The sequence below is a fragment of the Cibotium barometz genome, chromosome 26, assembly GCF_041138505.1.
Source record: "Cibotium barometz isolate CiBa-2024 chromosome 26, ASM4113850v1, whole genome shotgun sequence".
NCBI lineage: Eukaryota > Viridiplantae > Streptophyta > Polypodiopsida > Cyatheales > Cibotiaceae > Cibotium > Cibotium barometz.
Genome location: NC_141071.1, coordinates 29,117,775 through 29,141,486, shown reverse-complemented (window position 1 = coordinate 29,141,486; position 23,712 = coordinate 29,117,775). Strand labels below are relative to the sequence as shown.

General features: G+C 43.2%; 1 protein-coding gene across 1 annotated transcript; it reads right to left on the bottom strand.

Moving 5' to 3' along the window:
* Nucleotides 1-11,563: 11,563 nt before the first annotated feature.
* LOC147623849 (uncharacterized) lies at nt 11,564-15,276 on the bottom strand. The gene is made up of 4 exons (XM_086820487.1): nt 14,907-15,276; nt 14,332-14,579; nt 14,009-14,228; nt 11,564-13,894 (listed from the first exon to the last, which is right to left on the bottom strand). The coding sequence occupies exons 2-4, from the start codon at nt 14,575-14,577 to the stop codon at nt 12,207-12,209; spliced, it is 2,154 nt and encodes a 717-aa protein (XP_086676613.1). The 5' UTR covers nt 14,578-14,579; nt 14,907-15,276; the 3' UTR covers nt 11,564-12,206.
* Between the last annotated feature and the right edge of the window lie 8,436 nt (nt 15,277-23,712).

Here is a 23,712-nt window from a genome sequence, read left to right as displayed (position 1 = left end):
ACTTAGGATTCATCTGGTATGGTTTCTGCCTGGTTGGTGTCGACCCTTCCATGATTGGAATCGTATGCTATACTACCTCAAGTGGTACCCCCTTCATCTTTTTGTAATCCCAGGAGAAACAGTCCTTAAAATCCTTAACGAGAGCGACGAGCTCATCTTCTTCAGCCGAAGTCAACAAGTCCTTAGTAATGTATACGGTTCGGGCTTCCTCCCGTGGTTCCGTAATATCCACTTCCTTGACTTCTGCTTACCGGTCCATCGTATGATGTGGACAACCATCCTCCTTGACCCTTGTTGCTGTCAATCGGACCACTTTCCTTTCGCCACCGCAACAGTATAGGTTTTGAAGTGGTCAGGTGTACGGGTTTGTCCTCATTTTCATTTTTGGTTTTAGCCATGATCTTTCTAGCCTCACATTCTACTTCTGCCAAGGCTTTATTGCATTTTCAACGCCCAGCTTTTGTAAGCTTGGGTGTTTCTAACTCTTGAAGGGAGACTTTCTCCTTGTGTCTTCCCTCCAACGATATGTTACTCAACTCCTCACCCCAATCCTTGGAGAACTCATCGTGCACCTTAGTGGCCTCAAGGTATCTCAGCCCCCACTGGGCATCTGTGGGTTTTCTTCGTAATAGGGCATTTCGTCGGGCTATATATCGTTTCTATTTTCACCACCATCTGAGGCGTTGAGCACTGGTATATGGCCTTGTGCTATGGTCCCTTCTGAACTCGATGTCTCCTCTTTTGATGCTTCATCAATGGTCTGCCAATTAACCATACAGGTAGAGGTCATGGGGATGGTTCCAGATTCCACATACTGGGTCCCCTTGGGTTGCATCACATCTATGGTGGCCAACACATGCATCCAATTTTCACTGAAGTCCGGAGGAGGAAGTGATACATACATTTCCAATTCCTCTTCATCCTTGGGATCTCCCACCGAGGGCTGGCATATTTGTACAAAGGTGGTCCGTTCCATTGTGACCGAATCGTTACCGAACAATTGCCCTTCCATGGAGTGTGCTTTCCATATTCTCAGATCAATCTTTAAGATTTGTGAATCCCTACGTACATACACATGATTTAAGGCCCAATCATGCACCAATTTGGATTTCCTCATGAAGGGTCTTCCCAATATTATGTCATATGAATTAGGTTGGCACAGGAAGTCCATGACCACAAATGTATGATGGTAGTGAAATAACTACAAGGGGTTTGTTAGATATTTGGTAGTACTACACTATGAGGTCATGCACTTATGCCATGGGTACTTTTATCCCACTAGGTTTTTTCCCATGGCCATCCAGGTGTGAATGGGCACCTTAGGGTTAGCTAGTATATAAGAAACCTCATCCTCAGTTTTAGGGTTGTTGTTTATTTCTACTTTCTCTTTGTAATTGTAGAGAGTTCCATCTCTCTCCTTTGGGCTTGCCAATCTCTCTCACACTCTACACCTTTGTGTTCTCGTCTATGAGCATTGTGTGTGTGAGTCGAGTTCCATTATGTGTGAGCTAACACGCATACTATCCATTGCAATATTATCCATCACAATTTTAATATTATCTTGAGTATCATGTATATATGGAGATAACTCTTGTATGTCATGTATAAAGTAGGCTACACTATCTTGCAAAATTATCCATCTAAATTTTAATATTACCTTGAGTATCATATATATATGGAGACAACTCTTGTATGTCAGTATAAACTAGGCAACACTATACCATTGTGTTTCTCATAGGGTATACGCACGTGCACATGCCCATTCATATGCATGCATTTTGCAAAAGCATATGCATTCATATACATCACATGCATGAGGCTATACTACACCATTATGTTTCTCACAAGGTATAGGCAGGTGCACATGCCCATTCATATGCATGCATCATGCGAAAGCATGTGCATTCATATCCATCACATGCATGCATGCACGTGCACACACACACACAAGTTGTGAGCATAACTACTGTGAATACACAGGTTGTGAGCATAACTACCGTGAATACACAGGTTGTAAGCATAACTATTATGAATACTCAAGCTTGTGCATTCATATCTATCACATGCGCATATGTACATGCACGTGTGCGTGTGCACACATACACACACACACAAGTTGTGAGCATAACTACCATGACAGGTTGTGAGCATAACCATCATGAATACTCAAGGAAATCTATGGATTCAAAATCTTTTCTTTTTAGCATATTATGGATTAGTTCCCTTTGCCTTTCTGTTCCTTTCCTTCTAACTTGCTCACAAAAAAATTGGTATACCCTATAAGCTTTGTCTGTAGTTGAAAGAACCTTAAAGAAATTAAGTTGTGGTCTTGGTTTCTCAATCTAAGTAGAGCTCTAGACACTTGCATAACCTTCTATATTTTGTGATCTACATTGCAAGTAACACAATTTCAAAGCATAAAAAGAAAGACAAAAATTCTAAGAAACTCTTATCTTCTATGGAATCTCCAACACAATCACCTACTTAAAATTGCAAAGGACATGTTTTGTCCTCCTTTCAAATGAAAAGCTAGAAATCATATTGGCTATATTGTTTAATGCTCTCTCTCTCTCTCTCTCTCTCTCTCTCTCTCTCTCTCTCTCTCTCTCTCTCTCTCTCTCGCGCCAAGTCAAAGAGAGCATTTTTATGAGGAGAAACTATGGACTAGGTCACAGCAATACATGTGAATCTATGACTTTTTCCAAACATAAAAATTTACTTATAAAGAAATACTAAATGCTTTACTTCAAGGTAGTGATATATAAGTTTCTACCTATTAGTAAAACCTAATTAATACAAATTGACAATGTAACCCATAAATAAAGAGTGCTTCATTACTTGAACACTTTTTCAGTCAATGATGAAAAGAAGCTTCCCTGATTTCATGGTTCTTTTATAGGGTGAAAAAGTTGAAACTTTAATAGGATTAAATAGCATTAAATAGAGGTGAGTGGCATCTAGAGCATGTAGAAAAATGATTTAGAATAGGAAAGGCCAGCCACTTAGATAATAAAGAGAGGTGAAGAAAAAACATTTAAGGTAAATAAAGCTTTAAAGATTAGAGAGTCAAGGGCATCTCCGACGTAGAAAGCACAGTAGGCAGGGAAAATCAAACTGCCTGGAAATTGTGATCAAGGCCATGCAAAAAAAATTTAACACTATTTAATTTTATTTATCCACTCCCATTGTGCTGCTGAGAAACTAGATAAGAGATGCACATTTAATTTTAATTTTATTTATCCACTCCCATTGTGGTGGTGCTGAGAAACTAGATAAGAGATGCACATTGCACCTGGCCGATAATTCTTCTGTGTGAGAGATCATTGTAGAAACGTCAAGGCATGTGTAGAGGTCAGCCTATCTTGGGATGCTAACGTATATATATATACATATATATATATATATATATATATATATGGAGAGAGAGAGAGAGAGAGAGAGAGAGAGACCAAGTGATAAATACATATGTGTGTATGTATGTCATTCTATTTTCTTTGTCGAACTCAAACTTGAATCGAGATCTTTGGGTTTCTTTTTCCTTCATGGCCGTTAGCACTATAGCAAGTACTTTTGGCATTGATTAAGCTTGTCGTTTTTTTCATCCTTATAGTTGCAGTAAGCACACTTAAGATTCCTTGATCCTTATATATGCAAGTTTCATGAAGGTTTTCAAGGGTTAAATCCCTTGATTTATAGCTTGGTCGTTTTTCATTAATTCAAATATTTCTTTAGGTTTAAAACAAATGTAAGCAAGGGAAATAGTTGTTCTTTTAGTACAATTGAATGCACTTCATTTGTCATAAGTTTGTTTTTGTTTTTCAAGCCGGGGTCATTCTTTCAGTACAATTGAATGCACTTCATTTGTCATAAGAAGGTAATGCATTCATTCGACAATAAATTTACAACTAAGACTACACTAAGTTTTAAAAAAGAAAACCTTAAGCTTACTACTCGGTCTTTCCCTTTTAGAGAGTAGAAGGGAGTTATTATTTCTCTTCTAAAGAGTAAGTATAAATCATCCCCATATGAAATCGAGAAGGATAGTTCACATAATTGCAAATTAAGCAACGAGACAACAAGTGAGAAAGTGTGTCAAGGAGTGAGACTTAATGGTGATTGAGTTAAATTGGAGCTTAATGTATACCTAACAATTGGGTGCTTGACTTCTGGTATCAAAGCCTTGTTGGCCCTAAGATGGAGGCATTGGAGACTAGGACTTTCGTGGAGAACCTCAAAGAATAGGGTGGGTATTATTTCTCTTCTAAAGAGTAAGTATAACTCATCCTATAAATCATCCCCATATGAAATCGAGAAGGATAGTTCACATAATTGCAAATTGAGCAACGAGACAACAAGTGAGAAAGTATGTCAAGGAGTGAGACTTAATGGTGATTGAGTTAAATTGGAGCTTAATGTGACTTTTGGCATACCTAACAATTGGGTGCTTGACTTGTGGTATCAAAGCCTTGTTGGCCCTAAGATGGAGGCATTAGAGACTAGGACTTTCGTGGAGAACCTCAAAGAATAGGGTGGGTTGTTGCTAGTGGGGTGGTTACGTTAAAGGAGATTAACTAGACAAATAAAACTTGCAAGGAGAATCCAAGTACACAAATCAATATGTGCATCATACGATAAATTCCTGAGAATACAGATTAACTAGACAAATAAAACTTGCAAGGAGAATCCAAGTACACAAATCAATATGTGCATCATACAATAAATTCCTGAGAATACGACCCACTTTCACAACTAAGACTCACAAATCTATGGTACTATGTTACAAGAAGAATTCCAAGAAATGAAAACAGCTGATGATCTGCGCTGCTTCCTGCCTGCTGCTTCCCGCCATTCAAGCTGCATCGTCGCCTCTCTTTCTCTGCGGGCGGATGCCCTCCCAAGTGCATGGGCACTGAGAGGAGGAGCCCGTCCCTTGTTCGTCCCCAGCTCCCATCACCTGCAAAATCCATTCAAATGCTCAGCAGTCACTTTACCGGTGCTTCTCCCTCATCATCTCTGCAAGGTCCTAGAACAAACCCGTGGAACCAACTCAGAGACAAACCCTGGGGAGACGACTCATTAATAGACGCAGTAATGGAAGAAAACTCCCGTCTCATGCAAGAACTCAAGGAAGCTAAAGAGCAGCTGTTATCTTCAAAAAGCGGTGATCAACCCAAAGAAGCCCCCATCCCCCCAAAGGAAGACAGTCATATCACTAATGGCGCCCAACAAAAAGAATCTAATAGCACAACTGAAAAAGGTAACCCCCAGCCCCTGTCGGTTCATGTAAGTCTTCCTATTGAACAGGTCAGGAACAAAGTTGAAGAGTACTCTGAAAGATGTCTGGTCGGCCTGCTCTTTGGCCCGCGGCCGTCTAAGGAAACAATGAAAGCCTAGATCCGAGACAGCTGGTCCCCTATAGGGGTTGAGGTTACGCTCACGCAAGCCCTGGCCAAAGGGTACTACATTTTTATGTTCAAAGAGGCTAGCATGGCTATGAAAGTCATCAGCTCGGGTCAATGGATGTTTAGGCACCTCCCATTCTGCTTTATGAGGTGGACCAAAGACTTCAACCCGGATGGCCCAAAATCTTCAGTGTACCCTGTGTGGGTAGAACTCCCTAACTTACCCATTCACCTTACTCCTTGGATCAAAGCCATCCTAGCTCCCTTAGGTCAAGTTTTAGGCACCAAAGCTTTTACCGACTACAATCCCGCATGGCACCCCCAAGTCCTCGTAGAGCTAGACCTGTCTCTCCCCCTTCCGGAAGAGATCTCCATTGGATGCGGGGAGTTCTCTCTCACCCAACCTATTCTCTACAAGCACCTACCAAACTCCTGTTTTCACTGTGGGAAACAGGGTCATCTCATCAGGAATTGTCCTATCAAGAACCCTCAAATCATTCTTCCTCACCTAGCTAATAAAGCTCCCTCCCCTCAGCCCTTGGTCCAGTCCCCCCCCTCCTCATCCAATCCGCCAACTATTCCCAAAGAGCCTGATGTTTCATCAGACGCAAGCCAACGGTCAAACCTAAAACCTCTGTGCCTATAATAAAGCCTAACAGGTATTCAATCCTGGCTGCCATACTTGAACCAGGGGCTGCTGAAGAGGAACAGGACTGCGTGGAAAGTACTCCATTAAACAAGCTGAGACTAGAGAAGGAGGTGGATAACCTTGACGATGCAGAAATGGGTACTGTTTCCAGCCCAGCAAAGGAGAATAGAACAGCTCCTCAACCTGCTGCACCCAATGACATGGAGATCAGTAAAGAGCTCAAGAGAGGGAGAGCTCAACTTGGTGCCACCCCCCAGTCAGCCACCCAAGGGAGGAGCAAGCAAACCCCCCAATAAAAGATAATGAAAATAACCAGCTTCAATGTAAAAGGTCTAACTGACTTGAAGAAAGCTCAACTTGTCAGACAATGGCTTAAAACCAAAGGCCTCTTGGACATCATTGTTTTAGTGGAGATCAAGACTACAGGAGAAGAACTGAACAGAAGGCTCAACACTATCTCTCCCGACCACTTCTGGATTCACACCCTGCACTCACAAGGAAGTGGAGGATTGGCCGTGGGCATTCACCTCGACCTCAGCTCTGAGCTGAAGGGTTTCCACATAGGTCACAACAACCAATGGATAGCAATGTACCTCAACAACTTCACTCTCGTGGGGATCTACGCCCACGGACCCCAAAAACAAAGGACTGAAACCTGGAACTCTCTCCTCAACCTGCAGGCCCCCACCCTCATCCTGGGAGACTTCAACATGGTAGAATCCCTCCAAGACATGTTCCAAGCCAAGGGTCAGGCCCTATTTGGAAGAGAAAAGCTTGCTTGGGAGAAAGTCAAACGCAAACTCAATCTTCAAGACCTAGGCCAGGAAGGAATATTCTCGTGGCAGAATTATTCAATAGGGGAGCTCACCAGGAAAGCCAGGCTGGACAGAGCCTATGCTAGCAACGAAATTGTTGCAAAGCACAACAGATGTGAATGTCTGGTTGACACTACGACTTGCATCTCTAACCACTATCCCATTATCACCACCATGGATAATCAAGACACCAGACACAAGGCTGGCTGGTTCCACACTGATCCTACCCTTTTTAAACTACCTCTGGTCAAGGAAGAGATAGCCCAAATCTGGAAATCTTTCTTCTCTTACAACCTTCCCCCGGCTAAAGCCTGGAACCTCGCCATCAAATCTACTCAAAACCTCCTAAAGCAAGTAAGGAAGGAAGTCACAGCCCACCGGCGGACCAGCAGGCTTAGGAAACTTCAATCTCAGCTTCAGATGCAGGAGTCTTCTACCAACCCTGGAAACCTTAACCAGCTCAGAGCTCAAATCAAAAGGGAGGAGGAAATAACCCTCCAGCAAGCCAAGCTCTTCACCAGAGACTGGTGGGCAGGTAAAGCTGATAGACCGAGCAAAGAAATGTTCAAGATGCTTAAAGTGAAACAAAGACAAGAACACCTCCCTCTCCTCTCCTTCAAGAATGGAATTAAGGCTAGCAACCACGAGGAGAACAAGCAGCTCCTAACTGAATACTACAGGGATATCTTCCTTGAAACAGGACCCCCCTCTCAAAGCAAGCTAAAGGCCATGCAGACCATCAAAGATGTAAGGGAAGCCACTGTTCCTCCTAATCTAGCAAAAGTTCTGGAGCGGGACATCTCTCACGAGGAAATAAAAGAGGTAATATTATCTCTCAAGCCTAATAAAAGCCCAGGGGAAGACGGCTTGGCTGCTGAATTCTACCAAACCTTCAGTGAGGTATTAGTAGACCCTATCCTCCAAGTGTGGCAAGAAGCGATCAAATACGGAGCATTGCCCACCCAAGCTAATCAAGGCCTTATCAAGCTTATTCACAAAAAAGGTCCCAAGGAGGAAGTAGGAAATTGGAGACCTCTCACCATGCTCAACAGTGTTTACAAGATCATCACCAAAGCCCTTGCCAACCGTCTGTCCGAGCACATGAATAGCTGGATAAATAAGGAACAGAAAGGATTCATCAAGGGCAGATACATCCTAGACGCCATCATAGCACTTTGGGAAGGCTTTGAATATGCAGAGAAAACTAATCAGGATTTTCTCTTCATAAAGATCGACTTTGAAAAAGCATATGACAGAATCCACTGGGACTTCATCCTCCAATCTTTAAGGGATATGGGTTTGGGACCCCATTTCACCCACATGGTCAAAACCCTCTTCGGTAATGCCAAAGCCAAGATAATTTACAACGGAGAGCTCTCTGCCCCCTTCCCTCTTCAAAAAAGCATCAGGCAAGGCTGCCCGTTAGCCCCCCTCTTATATGCCATAGCCTCAGACGGCCTCAACTGGCTCATCAAGGACAAGATGAAAAAAGGAGAGATAGCTGGAATAAAGCTCCCTAATGGAGATCAGATGTGTACACAGATGTTTGCTGATGACACCAATTGCTTGATAGCCAATGAAGAAGAAAGTATAAAGGCTCTCTGGGAATGCTTACAAATCTATTGCATGGCCTCAGGTTCTTCAATCAACCATAATAAAATAGGCATCAGATCACTCATAGAACCACCACCTGACTGGCTTAAGGAAGCAGGTTGCAAGCTCATCCAGGACGGTGAGATTTTCAGGTTACTAGGAATACCTATGGGCTTTAAGGTCTCTCTAAAACAAAGATGGCAGTGGGTCATGGAAAAGATAGACAACAAGCTTCTAAGATGGAAAAGAAGACAGCTTACCTTGGCAGGGAGGATCATGGTTCTTAACCAGTTCATTCTGCCCTATACCATCTATTTTATCAGCTGCTGGAGGCCACCAGATTCTGACCTCAAGAACTTTACCAAGCTGTGTAGGAACTATCTCTGGGGAGGCGATCCTTGGAACAAGAGCGTACCCAAAGTCAAGTGGGACATCTGCACCACCCCTAAAGCAAAGGGAGGGCTAGGTATCCAGGACATCAGGATCACTGCCAATAGAATGGCAGCCAAGTGGATCATAAGAGCATGTGTTAACCCCTCTGAAGATTGGGCTCAACTTCTTCTCAAGGATATCCCCATCACGGGCTTCAATAAATGGAGTAACCTACCCCTCTCAACCATAGTCATCTCCAAGTTCCCCATCTCCCCCAAAGGCAGTCAACTAGTGTCCTCAATATGGAAAGCTTGGAATAACATCAAAATGGCTTTCAAGAGCTGATCTAGTGGCAAAATATGACTGCAGGACCCCGGAGCTGGACCTCGTGCAAAGCAGAACCTCGAAATGGGACCAGCAGGAGACCTGGAAGCTAAACAACCCCTCTTCCTTCAATATCTGTGCTTACCAATGGAGGCAGCAAACCTCTTCTCCCTATCCCTAAGATTACTAAATCTCCACCCATCCACCTACCCCTCAACCGTAGATGGAACATTCAGTGGGACCGAAAAAAATGGTACAACAGCCTCAAGAACCTCTGGAACCCCCACACTGACCCCAAGAAGTCATGTCTAGCATGGCTCATTGCTTATAGAGCTCTATGGACCCAAGGCAAGGCAACCAAATTCAATGTGTCATCTAACCTATGTGCTAGATGTGGACTCCCAGAAGATGATATACACATTTTCCTTTAGTGCCAACACATCTCTCAATCTTTCAAAGAACTTCAAAATACAGTATCTAAATGGGGCAAAGCTTTATCCTAGAAACAGATTTTACTGGGAGAAGCTGTAGGATGTTCAGACATGCTATGGAACGTCATTAGAAGCGAATATCTATGGCATGCATGGTTGCTTAGAATAGCAGCAACGTTCAACAATCCAGAAATCAAAGGTACTCCACTGTCAGTTAGCCTAAGCACATCATGCAGCAGATACTGGTCTAAAAGATTACCCTCTCTAATCAGCTCTGAGAAAAAGCTTGAAATCAAATACAACAAGAAAGCCTCAGACTTTACCAAGTACAAACTGGACTCAATCAGAGAAAAAATCAGGCTAGTCATGACCAAAGACAAAGCACTAATTGACGTAATCTGCAGGCAGTAAAGTTGATCTTCATGCAGATATCATTGCAAACCCCCACAACCGGGTACAATAGACATCTGAATCAGGACACTTTCAATGTACAGTACAAACGCCAACCAGATCCCTGCAAGAAGACAGAAACAATGAGGGACAAGCCTCGGAAAGTGACCTTCAGGACAGACTTGTCAGAACCAGTCCTTGCCTCGACTTCAAGCCTCGCCATAGCAGAAAGGTGCAGCTACCCGCTTTACCTCCTGCATGAACGGTGGAAAGCATCAGAACAGAGAAGCCGAGTTCAAGACCAATCAATACCTCAGCGGGGAGGAGATTGCACCGGCACCATCTGAGTGGAAGTGCATACAGAATAAGGCTCATCAAACCTAGATGGCGTGGGCGAGTAGAACAAGGACACTTCTGCTGGTAAGAGGAATCAGAAGTTAATAACAACAAAGAGACACATGCTGCTGCATGACATCAAAACAAATTCATCTGTATGCAAAGCAGACCTGACTCGAGACCGCATGGAAGGAACACAAACGAGAATACCAAAAGAGAATACCAATCACAGAGGAAGAAGGACTCCAGCCACGAGGAGAGGCCTCCATCACCCTCTCCGAGACGCCACCAAAAATGACAGGTAGCAAGGATGAGTTCCGATCCGATGGCGTGCAGAAAGAGGGCAAACACCAACTTGCAAGAGGGAACTCCTCTCACTTCCCCTCCCCATCCTCCAGGAAGACAAGCAATAGGAAGGAAGCAGATCACGCCTCGCGAAGGCCTCAGGTATCTCTGCATGCACCTACAGAATACCTTCAGACTGGCGTCGACGGCAAGTACCAAAGGAGAAGCTAGCCGGTAGCCTGGGATCAAGGCAACGCATGCAGCTCCGCGTGTGATTTGACAAATGGCCAACAGCCTCCCTCCGTCACACGCGTAAGCACATGCATAAACGTGCTTAGATGTATCCCACGTGTCTGGTTTTATAACAGACACTTGGCCCCTCTTTGTAACCTCGGATTCTCTCTCTCTCATCAATATATCTGCCCTTTTTTGAATTTAAAAAAAAAGAATTCCAAGAAATGCCATTCCTTGGGTTCTTTAAAAAATGTGATTATGTTTTGCATATAAATACATTTATATATACTTATAAATATTCATACATTTTTGTTACCAATTAATGGAATCCACATATTCCAATACAAAACTCTGAATTCATTTTGTTTTCGATTCCCAATTACCACCTCACTAAGTGCACAATTCTTGTACGTCACACACTCTCTCCTCTCTCTCTCTCTCTCACACACACACACGATAAGAAAAAAACACACACAACACAAAGAGACACACCTTACTAAGTGCACAATTCTTGTTTATTTATACGTTTCGGTGCCCAAAACACACTCTCTCTCTTATCTCTTCTCTCTCTTTCTCTCTCTCACCGCGATAAGAAAAACACAGAGATACAACACACGATAAGCATGCCAAGATGCACGAAAGAAGATAAAAGACAGCGTTGAACACAGTTTGCACTTGGATACCTTAATCACTTAATCTGTACACCATCACAATACGGAGAAGGGCACCCTCTGAAAAGAAAAATACACTTATAAATTCATACGAGTAAAAATACTGTTGATATTTCATGGGGGCTTGGAACAAGACACTAACTTAACTGGTTGCAAAACTGGATCCTGTCCTCCGTAAGAGAAAGAGAAAGAGAAAGAGAGAGAGAGAGAGAAACAGAAACAGAAACAGATAGAGAGAGAAAGACAGAGAGAGACAGAGACAGAGAAAGAGACAGGAGGAGGAGACTTTATATTGGTGGACCCATCATATCACCCCTCCGGAAGGCTTTGCCTGAGATTTGCCACAATCGGCCAGGCTTTCTTATTTGCCTGCTGTCGATAAGTACATGTGGAAAAGGTGCAGATAGATCCTTCAATAATGGGCTGAATCCGGAGCCACGCCCGCGGAAGGGAAGACATTACTGAAAACCTCTGGCAAAATTATACACAGTGAAACTATCAAACTCCTTGCACAGTAGCGTTCACTGTCCAAGAAAGGTCAGCTCAGCTCACCCAGCTAGAAGCAATACAAGCTTTCACGCTGGATGAATCGAGTCGTCCCCAAAAACATAGGAAAAGGAGAACTAAGATTATGGGTGGAAAACCAGGCAGGCCCAGATGTGAGTGGCATGGAAGCATTATGCTACATGTAAGATAGGTGCATATTATCTGGATAACCTCAGTTGGTCAAAAAGCCGGCGGGTAGATGTTTCTGCATCAATGGACGAAGAGTGGTCAGGAGGAGGCGGGGGTCGATGGTGAAGGGCATGAGTATTTGCATTGGCATCGGTGGTGGTGGTGGTGTCTACAGCCATGCGTTGAGGGGGAGCCGAGCATACGGCCACCGTTTGGCGAACTCTGACTGGAGGAGCCATGGAGGACACTGGGCGTAATCCCAATGACTGGGCAACCGCCACCGCAGCAGAGGCAGGGCTTGAAGGAAGGTGAGACATCCACCACTGTGCAGGACGAGACCAAACTGATGTCGAGGAAGAAGCCCCCACCTCATCATCATGGACACTGCTGCTGCTGCTAGTGTTGGGGTAACCTGAAAAGGCACTTTTGGTAACATCATTGTAGAAAGATCCCTTGGGAGCATCAACAGTAAAGACACTGTAGGAGGAGCCCCGGTCTCCCTCATAGCTACTGCAACCATAGGAGCTCTTCTGAGATGCATCGTTGAAGCCTGCATATGAAGATGGAAGCTTTGGTCCTTCACTGCAGCCAATATAAGAGCCCTTCTGGGTAACACCTTCACTGTAGCCACCATAAGACGTGTTGCATCCATCCCTGTAGCCACTACTGTAAGGGCTGCCAATGCTGCCATGATCACTGTTATAACCAGCAGCATAGGACACGTTCTCTGTACCGCTATACGACCCCCTGTTCCCATCATAAAACGTGTAAGAGCCCTTCTCCCGGTCCCCATACATAGCTGATCTCTCTCTTTCAAGCATCGCCACCGGTTGCATCATCTCTCCTCTCAACCACCAATCCTCTTCGTCTCTCTGGTATAGCTCATCAAGTAAGCTCGGCTTCAACTCAAACCTCTCACTTTGGGATTGAAACATAGCTCGTCTATGCTGTAGGCGGGGATTCCCTCTGTCCAATATACTCCCTGACTGCTGTTGTTGTAATTGATGTTGTTGTTGTTGTTGCTGCTGTTGTTGCTGCTGCTGCTGCTGTTGCTGTTGCTGTTGCTGTTGCTGTTGCAAATGGTTGGTGGTGCTGTCCACTCCACTCAGCCAGTCATCATCCCCTTCTCTCTGGAGCAGCTGAAGCTCTTCCATAAGAGGCCTCCTTAATTCAAATCTATCACTGCAGGATTGAAGCGATAGGCGGCTTAGTCTCTGCTGCTGATGTTGGTGCTGATGTTGCCGGGGTAAAGGCATCACTCTGCCCAGGTAACCACCTCCGCTTGCAGTCGCCCTGCTCACTGCCAGAGCCTCCTGTTGTGAAAGCATCGGAGAGTCAACGCCAGACAAAGAGTGGCTCCTCTGATGCGTGGCCCCAGACCTCAGAGAGTCACCGCTCCGGCCTGCACCAGATTGCTGGCTAAACAAAAACCTTCCAGCTTCATAATTCCTCTCCCCGGATGGCAAGGATGCAGAGGAGCTCCCATGGTGAAACGGCCCAGCTGGGCTGCCCTCTCTGCTCAGGTGGTTCCTTTCCCTCACATTCACCATTCTAACCCTGGGGCGACCACCATAGCTCCGATGGGCAGCCTGCATCTGAGAAGTACTTTGGGCCCTATCGTCTCTTCTGTACAAAGTGAGGGCACCTGAGTTGCTTCTCCTGTCAAGCTCATTTGAGGCAGTTTCCTCAGAATCCATAAGCAAAGGGGCCTGTGTCACTGCAGGAAACACATCACCCTATTCATCAAATTCAAGCAGAAAACCATAATCCCACATTACCCACAGGATGAAAAAAGGGGGAAAAAAATAGGGACCCAGAAAGGATCACACACATTGCTTCATGGCAGACCATGCTGCCATGGCTGCATTCTTCTCTGCTTGCTTCTTGGTCTTGGCAGGCTCGCCAGCAAATACCCTTCCAGCAACTTCCACTAAACACTTGAAGACGGGGAGATGACCTGGCCCTCCTCTGATGGTAGTGTAGACAGGGAGAGAGACCCCGGCTCTCTGTGCAGTCTCCTGCAGCAAGTTCTTGCATACCCCCGTCTCATCCTTGCAATACACAGCACAAAAGAGAAGGTAAACCAATGGATTTGAAGATGTAGAATGGAGTTCATTGCCATACACCATCAGACCAAGAGGGAGGAATAGTTACAAGGATTTTCGCAGCAAGGGATTGAGAAGGCCCCCTTTTGGAGAGAGTGTTGAGGGCGACTTCTGCTGCAGCGTGTTCGGCTTGGCGGAGAGTGGCGCAGTAGTTGGGGCTCTCAAAGGTCTCACCGTTGAAGTTGACTGAGGCCTTGAATCTGGGAGCATGGTCAGGCCCTTCCCTGATGCAGGAGTAAGCAGGCAAGTTGAAGCAGCTCCTCTGAGCCAACTCTTGCAGCTGATTCTTATACATACCTGCAAAAAATTCCCACAAAGGGGAACAGAACAGGAGGGCACAGGTCAGTCAAGAGGTATAGAAAAGAGTACTCTAAAACACTTCTCTTAGAAAGTGCACAGCTTCTACAGTGATTAAAGCAGGAAGAAGATAGAAGTAAAATTTGGTACATAGGGTACCGAAACAGAGCCTAAGGACAAGGATGGCAAGTACTAAGTGCACATGGTAGGGGCTTCCAGAACACACCTTGCAGCTCAACAGAAAGCCAGAGGAACGACAGGAGAGAGCGAACCTTCAGCAGTTCAGAGAGGGAGAGACAGAGATTGATTGGATTTTGATTATGTTACCTGAAGCAGGTGAAAGTCCGCCTCCTCCTTAGGGGGTGACAGCCCAGAAGGTAACTCTAGTCTGCAGAAGCAGCCATAGGGTAGAGAGAGAGAGAGAGAACTGTGCTGCAATTGTCTCACAGAAAGAAGAGAAGGCACACTAATCTATGTGAGAAGGGATTTGCACAGCAGCAACAGACAGAGAACAAAGAACAAACAGACCAGCGCAGCACAGCAGAGAGAGAGAGAGAGAGAGAGAGAGAGAGGGAGAGAGAGAGGGGGACAAACCAACAAACCCAGTCAGTGATGAGGAAGGTGGGCGAAATAAAACAAAAACACTAGGCCACTACCTACAACTGCAGTGCAGGAAAAAAAATCTGTAAGGAAAAGTGCAAGGTTAGAAAGCAAGTAGAATTAAAGAACAAAGAAGAAGGTTATATGCTTCTCACTTGTGTGAGAGAGAGAGAGAGTGTGTGTGTGTGTGAGAGAGGAGAGAGAGAGAGAGAGAGGGGCCGTGTGTAGTTTTTAGTAAGGAATGTAAAGAAGTCAGCCACGCCCGGTTTTCCACAAAACCTCCGTCGATTTCCAGAAAACAGCTCTGGTTTTACTTCACAACCCCGTGCCCCGAGACAAACGGCCACCCAAGCAATGTTTTTTCACCTCTTTTAACCTCCACCTATCTCGTTTTTACTACAATCTTTGGTAAATCTGTCCTCCGTGACCGCCTTGGTGGAGCGCCAAGCATCTGTTGTTTGCTTTTAAAACCGTTGCCTTTTTTAATTATACACGATGGAAATTAATTTCACTGTGCCTTGCAGAAAGGCAATGCTTAAATACGATTTACTACTTAAAACACAAATACCGGATTTTTCACTAAAATAATGTACAATGCCAACATGGGAAAAAAAATACTCTACAAGTTGAGTTTTTCTAGCACTTTTTTGGAATGAGAAGAAAATGGAGCATTTTCTTTTCTTCATGCTTTCAGCCTACTATAACTATTGCTTTTGATTTTTTTTAAAAAAACCTTGTGAGACAAAAAAATTAGAAATTTGAACATGTTGTAGGTTAAAAGTGGGACATCTCATCGCTCTAACCTTGAGAGAGGATAACTCTTCCTCACACTCTCCTATTACCTACTAGTAGTAGTCTAGCAACACCATTTTCATTTTGCTCCTTGGGTTTCAAAATTCGTATGATTGTGGCTTCCCACCTTCATTTTAAAAATTAATATTATCTTGCGTGCAATCGATGTCTACTAAGTTGGGACTGCAAATCCCATTTCCTCCTCTACAAATAATCTCGATCATCCTAGCCCCGAAGTAGTAGGTCAAAAGTCCCTAAGCATCGAACGCGGTCCTTGAAAATTAATATTATCTTCTTGTAGTCTTAGTGCTTATCTTTTGAATTGTTCCTCCCTTATTAATTTTCTCTTCTTTCAATCTTAATTCTTATTTTTTAAATTGTTCCACCCTTATTATGTGGAGTGGTGGCTTCCCATCTTGCCCTTGAATTCAATCTTGTATAGTTTATTTCAAATATTGTTTATGCGGTTGTCTTTTTTAGCAATCTTCTCTTTTCTGTCACATTCCTATCGATCATTGAGATGCTTTTACACATGAAACATATTGGAATTTGGTGAGCAAGTACGTGAGGAGACTTCATGTCCATGAGTTGCCCTCACCTGCCTATCTTAAGTTGTGTCATAAATATGATGGGCAATGCCAAGTGTGTAAAGCCTCTATTGACCACATGATCGAGGTGAGAGACAATCACTTCGATAGCCAAAGTAGAACGCCAACAATATCTTATCATGCCCACTATGATGAGACTAGGGTCATGGAGGTGGATCCTACTAGAGGCTAGGGGAATGAAATGATATTCATGATCATATGGGTGAGGAAGGACGTTATAGACGCAATGAGTGAGGAAGGATATTCATGATCATATGGGTGAGGAAGTAGGATCTTATAGACGCACTGGGAGCTACTATAAGGAGTTAAGGGTGCATGTATCCTCACGTCCCCCAAAGCAAAGTGGGGTGAAAATTCAAAGACTATGTCATGTTGATAGCAATTCGTCGTCTTTTTAACTATAGCCATTGCTCTACGAGAGGAAATAGAGGTTGCTATTTTGGCTTCAATTGACTCTTATAGAGAAGCTTCTTACATTCATTTACAGCTAATCTCCTATAGAGAAGCTTCTTGTATTCATTTACATCTAATCTCCTATCGAGAAGCTTCTTGCATTCATTTACATCTAATCTCCTATCGAGAAGCTTCTTGCTTGGGGCTTCATCTACCTACCCCTCCCCACTATGCTAATCACCACTTGGTCTCCATCCACAACTTGCTCAAATCTACCACTTGCTAGCCTCATAAGGACATTATGGGAAAGTATGAAGCAAGGGGTTAAGGGTGTGTGTATACTCTTATCCTCTCAAGCATTAAAATTTAAGGTCAAAATTTAAAAACTATGGTGATAGCAATTCACCCATATTTTCCCTAGCCATTACTACTAGATGAAAAAAAAAACTTATTGGGGTGGCCACTAAAATAATGTAAGCACACATGACTTCAACAAAAAATTGGGGTTTTTTGTAGAGTTTAACAAAATTTACATATGTAAGGGGTTTTTCAATTCAAAAGTTAAAAAAATCTAAATAGAAGGAGTGCATACCCTTACCATCTCAAAATTTACAAGAATGGGTGTATCTTTTTACAAAAAATGATAGGTAAGGGGTTAATTACCTTCTCAATGTTGCATATGCTTTATCATGATTTTACATAGCAACTCCTCAAGAGGTTGTGCTTGTAATGTTTTTACATAATAACTCCTCAAGAGGTTGTGCTTGTAATGTTTTTACATAACTCCTCAAGAGGTTGTGCTTTTGATTTCACTTCAATCTTACAAAGAAGTTGGTTGCACTTATAACAACTAGTAATGGTCCATACCACCACAAACGTGGACACTCTGAGCAACACACAGGAAGAAAGGAGCAACCCGCATCTCACCTCAGTAAACAGAGGAGGTGCACAGGAGACGCCCACGATCGAGCCGCCCCATGCAACGCAAGAGCAAGGCCCCCCCTAGAAAATGGAATGACTAGCACGCATGAAGAAAGGAGTAGAGGACGCCCATGCAACGCAGGAGCGAGCACCCCCACATGAAGAAAGGAGCAGCATCCCCTTAATTGCCACCTAGCCCCCATGCATGCACATTGTCCCAAAATTTTCACACATGCTAAATCGTACCTAACACCCATTTAGCCTTATAAATTTTACATTAATCTAGCATTAAATAAGATTAGCACGGTTCTCATCAAATCGAACTAGCAAGTAGATAACAACTAAAGAAATTGAACCAAATAATTATTAATTAGCAACTAAACAACAACTAATTAGGGTTCTCATCAAATCGAACCAGCAACAGACCATTAGACGACTCGACACGTGGAAGCTCTGAGCAACACATAGGAAGAAAGGAGCGACCCGCATCTCACACCTCAATAGCAGAGGAGGTGCACAAGAGACGCTCACGACCGAGTAGCATCACACCTCAATAGCAGAGGAGGTGTGCACACAAGAGACGCCCACGACCGAGTAGCCCCACACAACACATAGCAGAGGAGGTGCACAGGACGCCCGCATCTCCCCTTAGTAGCAGAGGAGGTGCACAAGATGCCCACGACTGAGTCGCCCCATGCGACGCAGGAGCGAGGTGAGCGAAAGGACCAGCACGTATGAAGAAAGGACCAATGCGACGCAGGAGCGAGGTGAACGAAAGGACCAGCACGTATGAAGAAAGGACCAGAGGACGCCCATGACTGAGCCCCCCTTAATTGCCACTCATCCCCATGCATGCACACTTTCCCAAAAATTTCACACATGCCAAATCCTACCTAATACAAGGGTAGGATTAACCTTTTAGCCTTAGCCTTGGGGACCCTTCGTATTAAAAAGGGCATATTCCATAGAAATTAATCAAAAAAATGTTCTAGGGGGGCCTATTATGGAAGGGAAAGAATCGACGCTTACCAAAATGGAAATTTATCAAAGCTTACACGATAAAGATTGAGATTTATTCATAATAAATCTTTTTTAATGAATGTTAGATTAACACAAGTAACCCATATTCATTCTTTATCTTTGCTAATGTATGTAAGATTCACTCAAGTAACCAAACCATGATCTCTAGTAGCCACAATGCTTTGGCAAAGGTAATGGAAGTTGGATTTTATATTAAAGAATGCATTTCTAAAATACGTATTAGCTTGTTCTCTATGATGAGGACAACATAATAGAATAGACTAGCTATATTAAAAGAAGGTTCTAAACTAAGTAATAATGCTACTTTTTTATACTTGTTGATTATGCTTAAAATAATGTAGGAAAAAAATAAAATTTTAAGATATTGCAAATAGCTTGAGATGATCTAGCACCCACTCGAAGACATGTTGGTTTGTGATTGTATTAGAAAATGTACATGGCACCTCTCTTTTCCTCTACAACACTTGTTAATTGTATCTCATAAACATTGTGGCTTTAACATTAAGTGATGTTATGAAGAAGGCCCACTTTATGAACAAACATGGGAGATATGAAAAGCACTTAAAGAGTATCCTCTTGTGCATGGTTGCAAAAAGTGATGATTGACGTGTGGTTCATTATGTGAACATGTAATGAAATGGATCCACTTATGTGCTTATTCCAACACTTTCATATTTCAATGTTAACATGAAGAAAGTGGCCTCAACATATGAAGCGGGGAAAAAATTAGCAAGGAAGTTAACTTGCTCTCACACACACATCTTAAGTTCTCTCTCTCTCTCTCTCTCTTTCTCTCTCTCTCTCTCTCTCTCTCTCTCTCTCTCTCTCTCTCTCTCACACACACACACACACACACACACACACACACACACACATCTATGCTCCGCTAGATGCTAAGATGCATCAAGTGTCCACATCCTACAGCACAGTTTCTGTGTGGTTTGGACATCTTGTGTCTCCGATCTCCAATGAACAGTTCCAGACCAGTCTTTCTTGTTTCAAAGCTGGTATAAAGGTTTGGGGCGACTTATGTGACTCAACGGGGATGTTAAACAGAGATCAAATCTGCAATAAATTCATATTGTCTCGTAGTGGAGTTGAGTTGGTCATTCAGAGGTGTAATGCTCTTAAGGTGTCCATTCCCCCGGGGTTGAGTTGTGACTGTATAACCTTTTCTAAAGCCATCCGGTGGGGCTACTCCAGTAACCTGGTCAAGTTACCTAACAACTGGCATGCAAGTAAGCTGATTCTTAAGCTCAATAAGAGATGGTCCTTGGCCTGGAACCAACATCAATGGGCCTTCCGTTTTAAGCTCATTTGGGCCTTCGCTAATGAAAGAAAACACGCCATTTTGGCCTGGCTTGTCATGCACAAAGCGACCTGGACCCTTGAGAAAGCCCTGAAGTTTGGGCATGGTAACGGTCTTTGCCCCCGCTGTAATTCCAAGATTGAAACGGTCCCCCATCTCTTTTTCTCTTGCCCTGACACTAGACAATTCTTGGATGTTCTTAACAAGGCTTTTAAGAAAATTAGGAAAATCCCTTTGAGCTGGAAAGAAGTCCTCTTAGGCGAATGCCACTCTCTTGACCCTTTAATGTGGCATTCCGTCAGAATTTTGTTTCTTTGGCATGTTTGGAAGCAACGTAATGAAGCTCTTTATGGAACAAAAACTAATCACCACTTTTATCTTTTTCTTGACAGTGTACTCAAGCTAATTCATCATCTCCGGCCGAGTGGTGCTCCCATGGAGGTGGACCGGTGGCAAGAACTACCTTGGAGGAAATGGAAGAGATTCCATGTCTCCTCGCATTGTCTAACGAAGGATGCTATGATACAAGAGCTTCAGATGGAATGTCAAAGAAGACTCCAGAATTCCGAGTTTTACATCCAGGCCTCAGAAGGCTGCTGTGGGTTTCCTTAAGCCCTCATGGCCCCTAACTTCTGGTCACGAGTTTTTCTCAGCCTCTCGTCTGAATAAAGGTCAATCTTGCTGCAACTGGGGCTGGCTGGCCACTGCCTAGAGCCTCAGTCTGGGCTTCAGGTTTCATTTGTCAAATTGGTACATCAAAGTAGTCATGCTGCAATGTTGTTAGCCCTTAGTCATCTGCTCTCTAATTTGAACCATCCTCTCTCCCTAAATAGAAGAGGGGCTGGCTGCCGTTTGTCTCTCGAACTGTTGCATCAACACGGCTGTTTATATGCAGTGCTGGCCGATCTGGTCTCAGTTTTGTTTCAGAGGTTTTGTCCCCCTTTTTCTGAAGGGTACTCCAGACCAATGTGTCTCCCCATGGACCTTCCACATGGGTTCTTGTAACATCTTTTTCTTTTAATATATTCCGCTGTTTTAACTTTTAAAAAAAAAAAAAGATGCATCAAGTGAATAAAGCTTACTCTTAAATTGGGATATTTGTCATAGGCAATATATGATTTAAAATGTAGCTATAAAAAAGTGGGCTATAGTAAAATAAAGAAATTCAAGCACAAGAAAATGGATAGTGGTCTCGACATAATTGCACAACATTTTTAAACAATCTAGAGGAGTGCTTGGTGCAATACAAAAAGGGATCAATTTCTGCACAAGAAAATGTATAGTGGTCTAAATATAGTATATGTTATGCATTAAACTTTTTATAACACTTTAGAGGCGTGATTATTATTATGTTTGGGGTGGCTTGGCGGGCGGGGTCTGGGTTTGTAGTGTGTTCCATGCGTGCCCGGACATTACATATCCCCAATCTCCTACAGGATCCATAAAATGGACGTTGCAAGGCTTTAAACAAAGTGAACGTTTTAGCTATTTACTTAAGGGAAGGCCCATACCAACAACTACCCACGTCTTATTAATAGCATTAATTTATTAAGACCATTATTATTTGTTTATGGTTTGAATTTTTGTTGTTATTCAGGAGCGGTGACGGTGACGGTGACGGTGACGGTGCCAAGCTTCGCCTTTGTTTGCATGTCTTCTCTCTCCTCGCTCTGGGGTGTCCGTTAAGGGCCCTCTCTCTCTAGTATATACTATGTTGCACTGTTCACTGTCTCTTTCTCTCCCTAACTGCTATAGTAGTAGCAGCAGTTGGCACTGTTCACACTCTCTTTCTCTCTCTAGGTAGCGTCACTACCACGGTCGACCTTATTGCTGACTTGCAGCAGCTGTCAAGCCTTCAACTGCCCATGGGCCATCAAAAGTGCTTCTTGCCTGCTACACGTGTACACGCTGTCACACGCACACTCTCTCTCTAAGAAGCGCCCCGTTAGTCACAGGCGGTATCCGATGCTATCCTTCAATTTGGGCTCGTGGGACACACTACCCACACCCATCACTCGGGCCATGAAGGTCGGTGGGCGCTCGGTACCCGGACACCCCATTCTTTTTTGAGTTCTGGTCTTTACCCATATGAAATGGACGGTTGGGTGGGCACTTGGAACCTCGGATAATGGGTGCACGCTACATATCATCCATTCTTTAGTACCATTTCCATGCCCCTAGCTAAGGTGGCACCTATATTCGTGCTTAACTTGGCTGCGAAAAATGTAATCAACATTTTCCTTCTCAAAGCTTGGCCATTTTGTCCTGCATATGTTAGCAACACTTGCGTGTAAGGATGATTTCTAATGGGCTGTGCCACCCTTCAAAATGATGGGTTTAGAGGAGATAATGCATGTTTTTTCACAATTTACCCTGTTTTTTGACCATCGCTCAAAATAAGTGGATGTATTTTACGAACAAAATGCCCCAAAATGGGCATGACGCCCGTTGAAAAGCAACCTAGCTTGCATGGGAATGCAAAGCAAGGAGACCTCATTTAATGCTCTCGGGCCAAGTTACCTTGGCGATCGAAATGCTCTTTTAGGCCTAGGCTTTACACAGATGGACTACACTCACAAAAAGAGAGAGATGTCACAATCCCAAATGTTGGTTTTTTATTTTTGAATTGGTAATGTAATGCGAAATTTCCCTCTCTTACTTGCTAAAGTGGGTTTTTTATTTTTGAATTGGTAATGTAATGCAATTTTTCCCGCTCTTACTTACTAATGAACTAACTTTTCACATGTGTGATATTTAACAAAATTTTGACGAACGTTTTTGCTACATTCTTATGAGCAGTTGATAGCTTTAGATTAGAAATCAATCATTGTAAAGGCTTCCATTGAAGCGAAATTGTGAAAAAATGATGAAGCAATCAAATGAGACCCTTTGGCTTATATCTTAGTATATAATAAGATACATTTGAGATAAAAGGTAAAGGGGAAAATTAATGGATGAACTCAATGGAAGACCTAGATATAAAGATCAAATCTCCAAGTCTTTTATTGAGAATTATTGTTGATGTGCCATCTCCTTGAGGGCTAATTTTGTGCAATATATTTGGTTGTCCTACATACGTCAAGATTTGGCATTGTGGATTTTCCTTCTTCAACCATCATCTATAAGTCCACAAAGAGCTAGGATGGACTTAATAATATTATTAAGCAACAACAAGTGTGTCAAGGTTATTATTGTTTCGCATTATGCGCGTATAATTGCCCTTCACTTAATGCCCAACGTGACCCACTGTTTAAGAAATAAGATGTTTCCTTTTAAAGCCTAAGAAGACCTTTCTATTTTGAAAGGTCAAAACAAAACATCACTTATGAGGTGATATCCATGAAAAGTCTTCTCCTTAAAGGCTAAAAACACTATACAAAACAATTTAAAAAACTCTAATATACCCAAAAAAAAACGATAGACATGACTAAGGTTCATGAAAAAGAATAGCTAAAACCAAAGAAAGTTT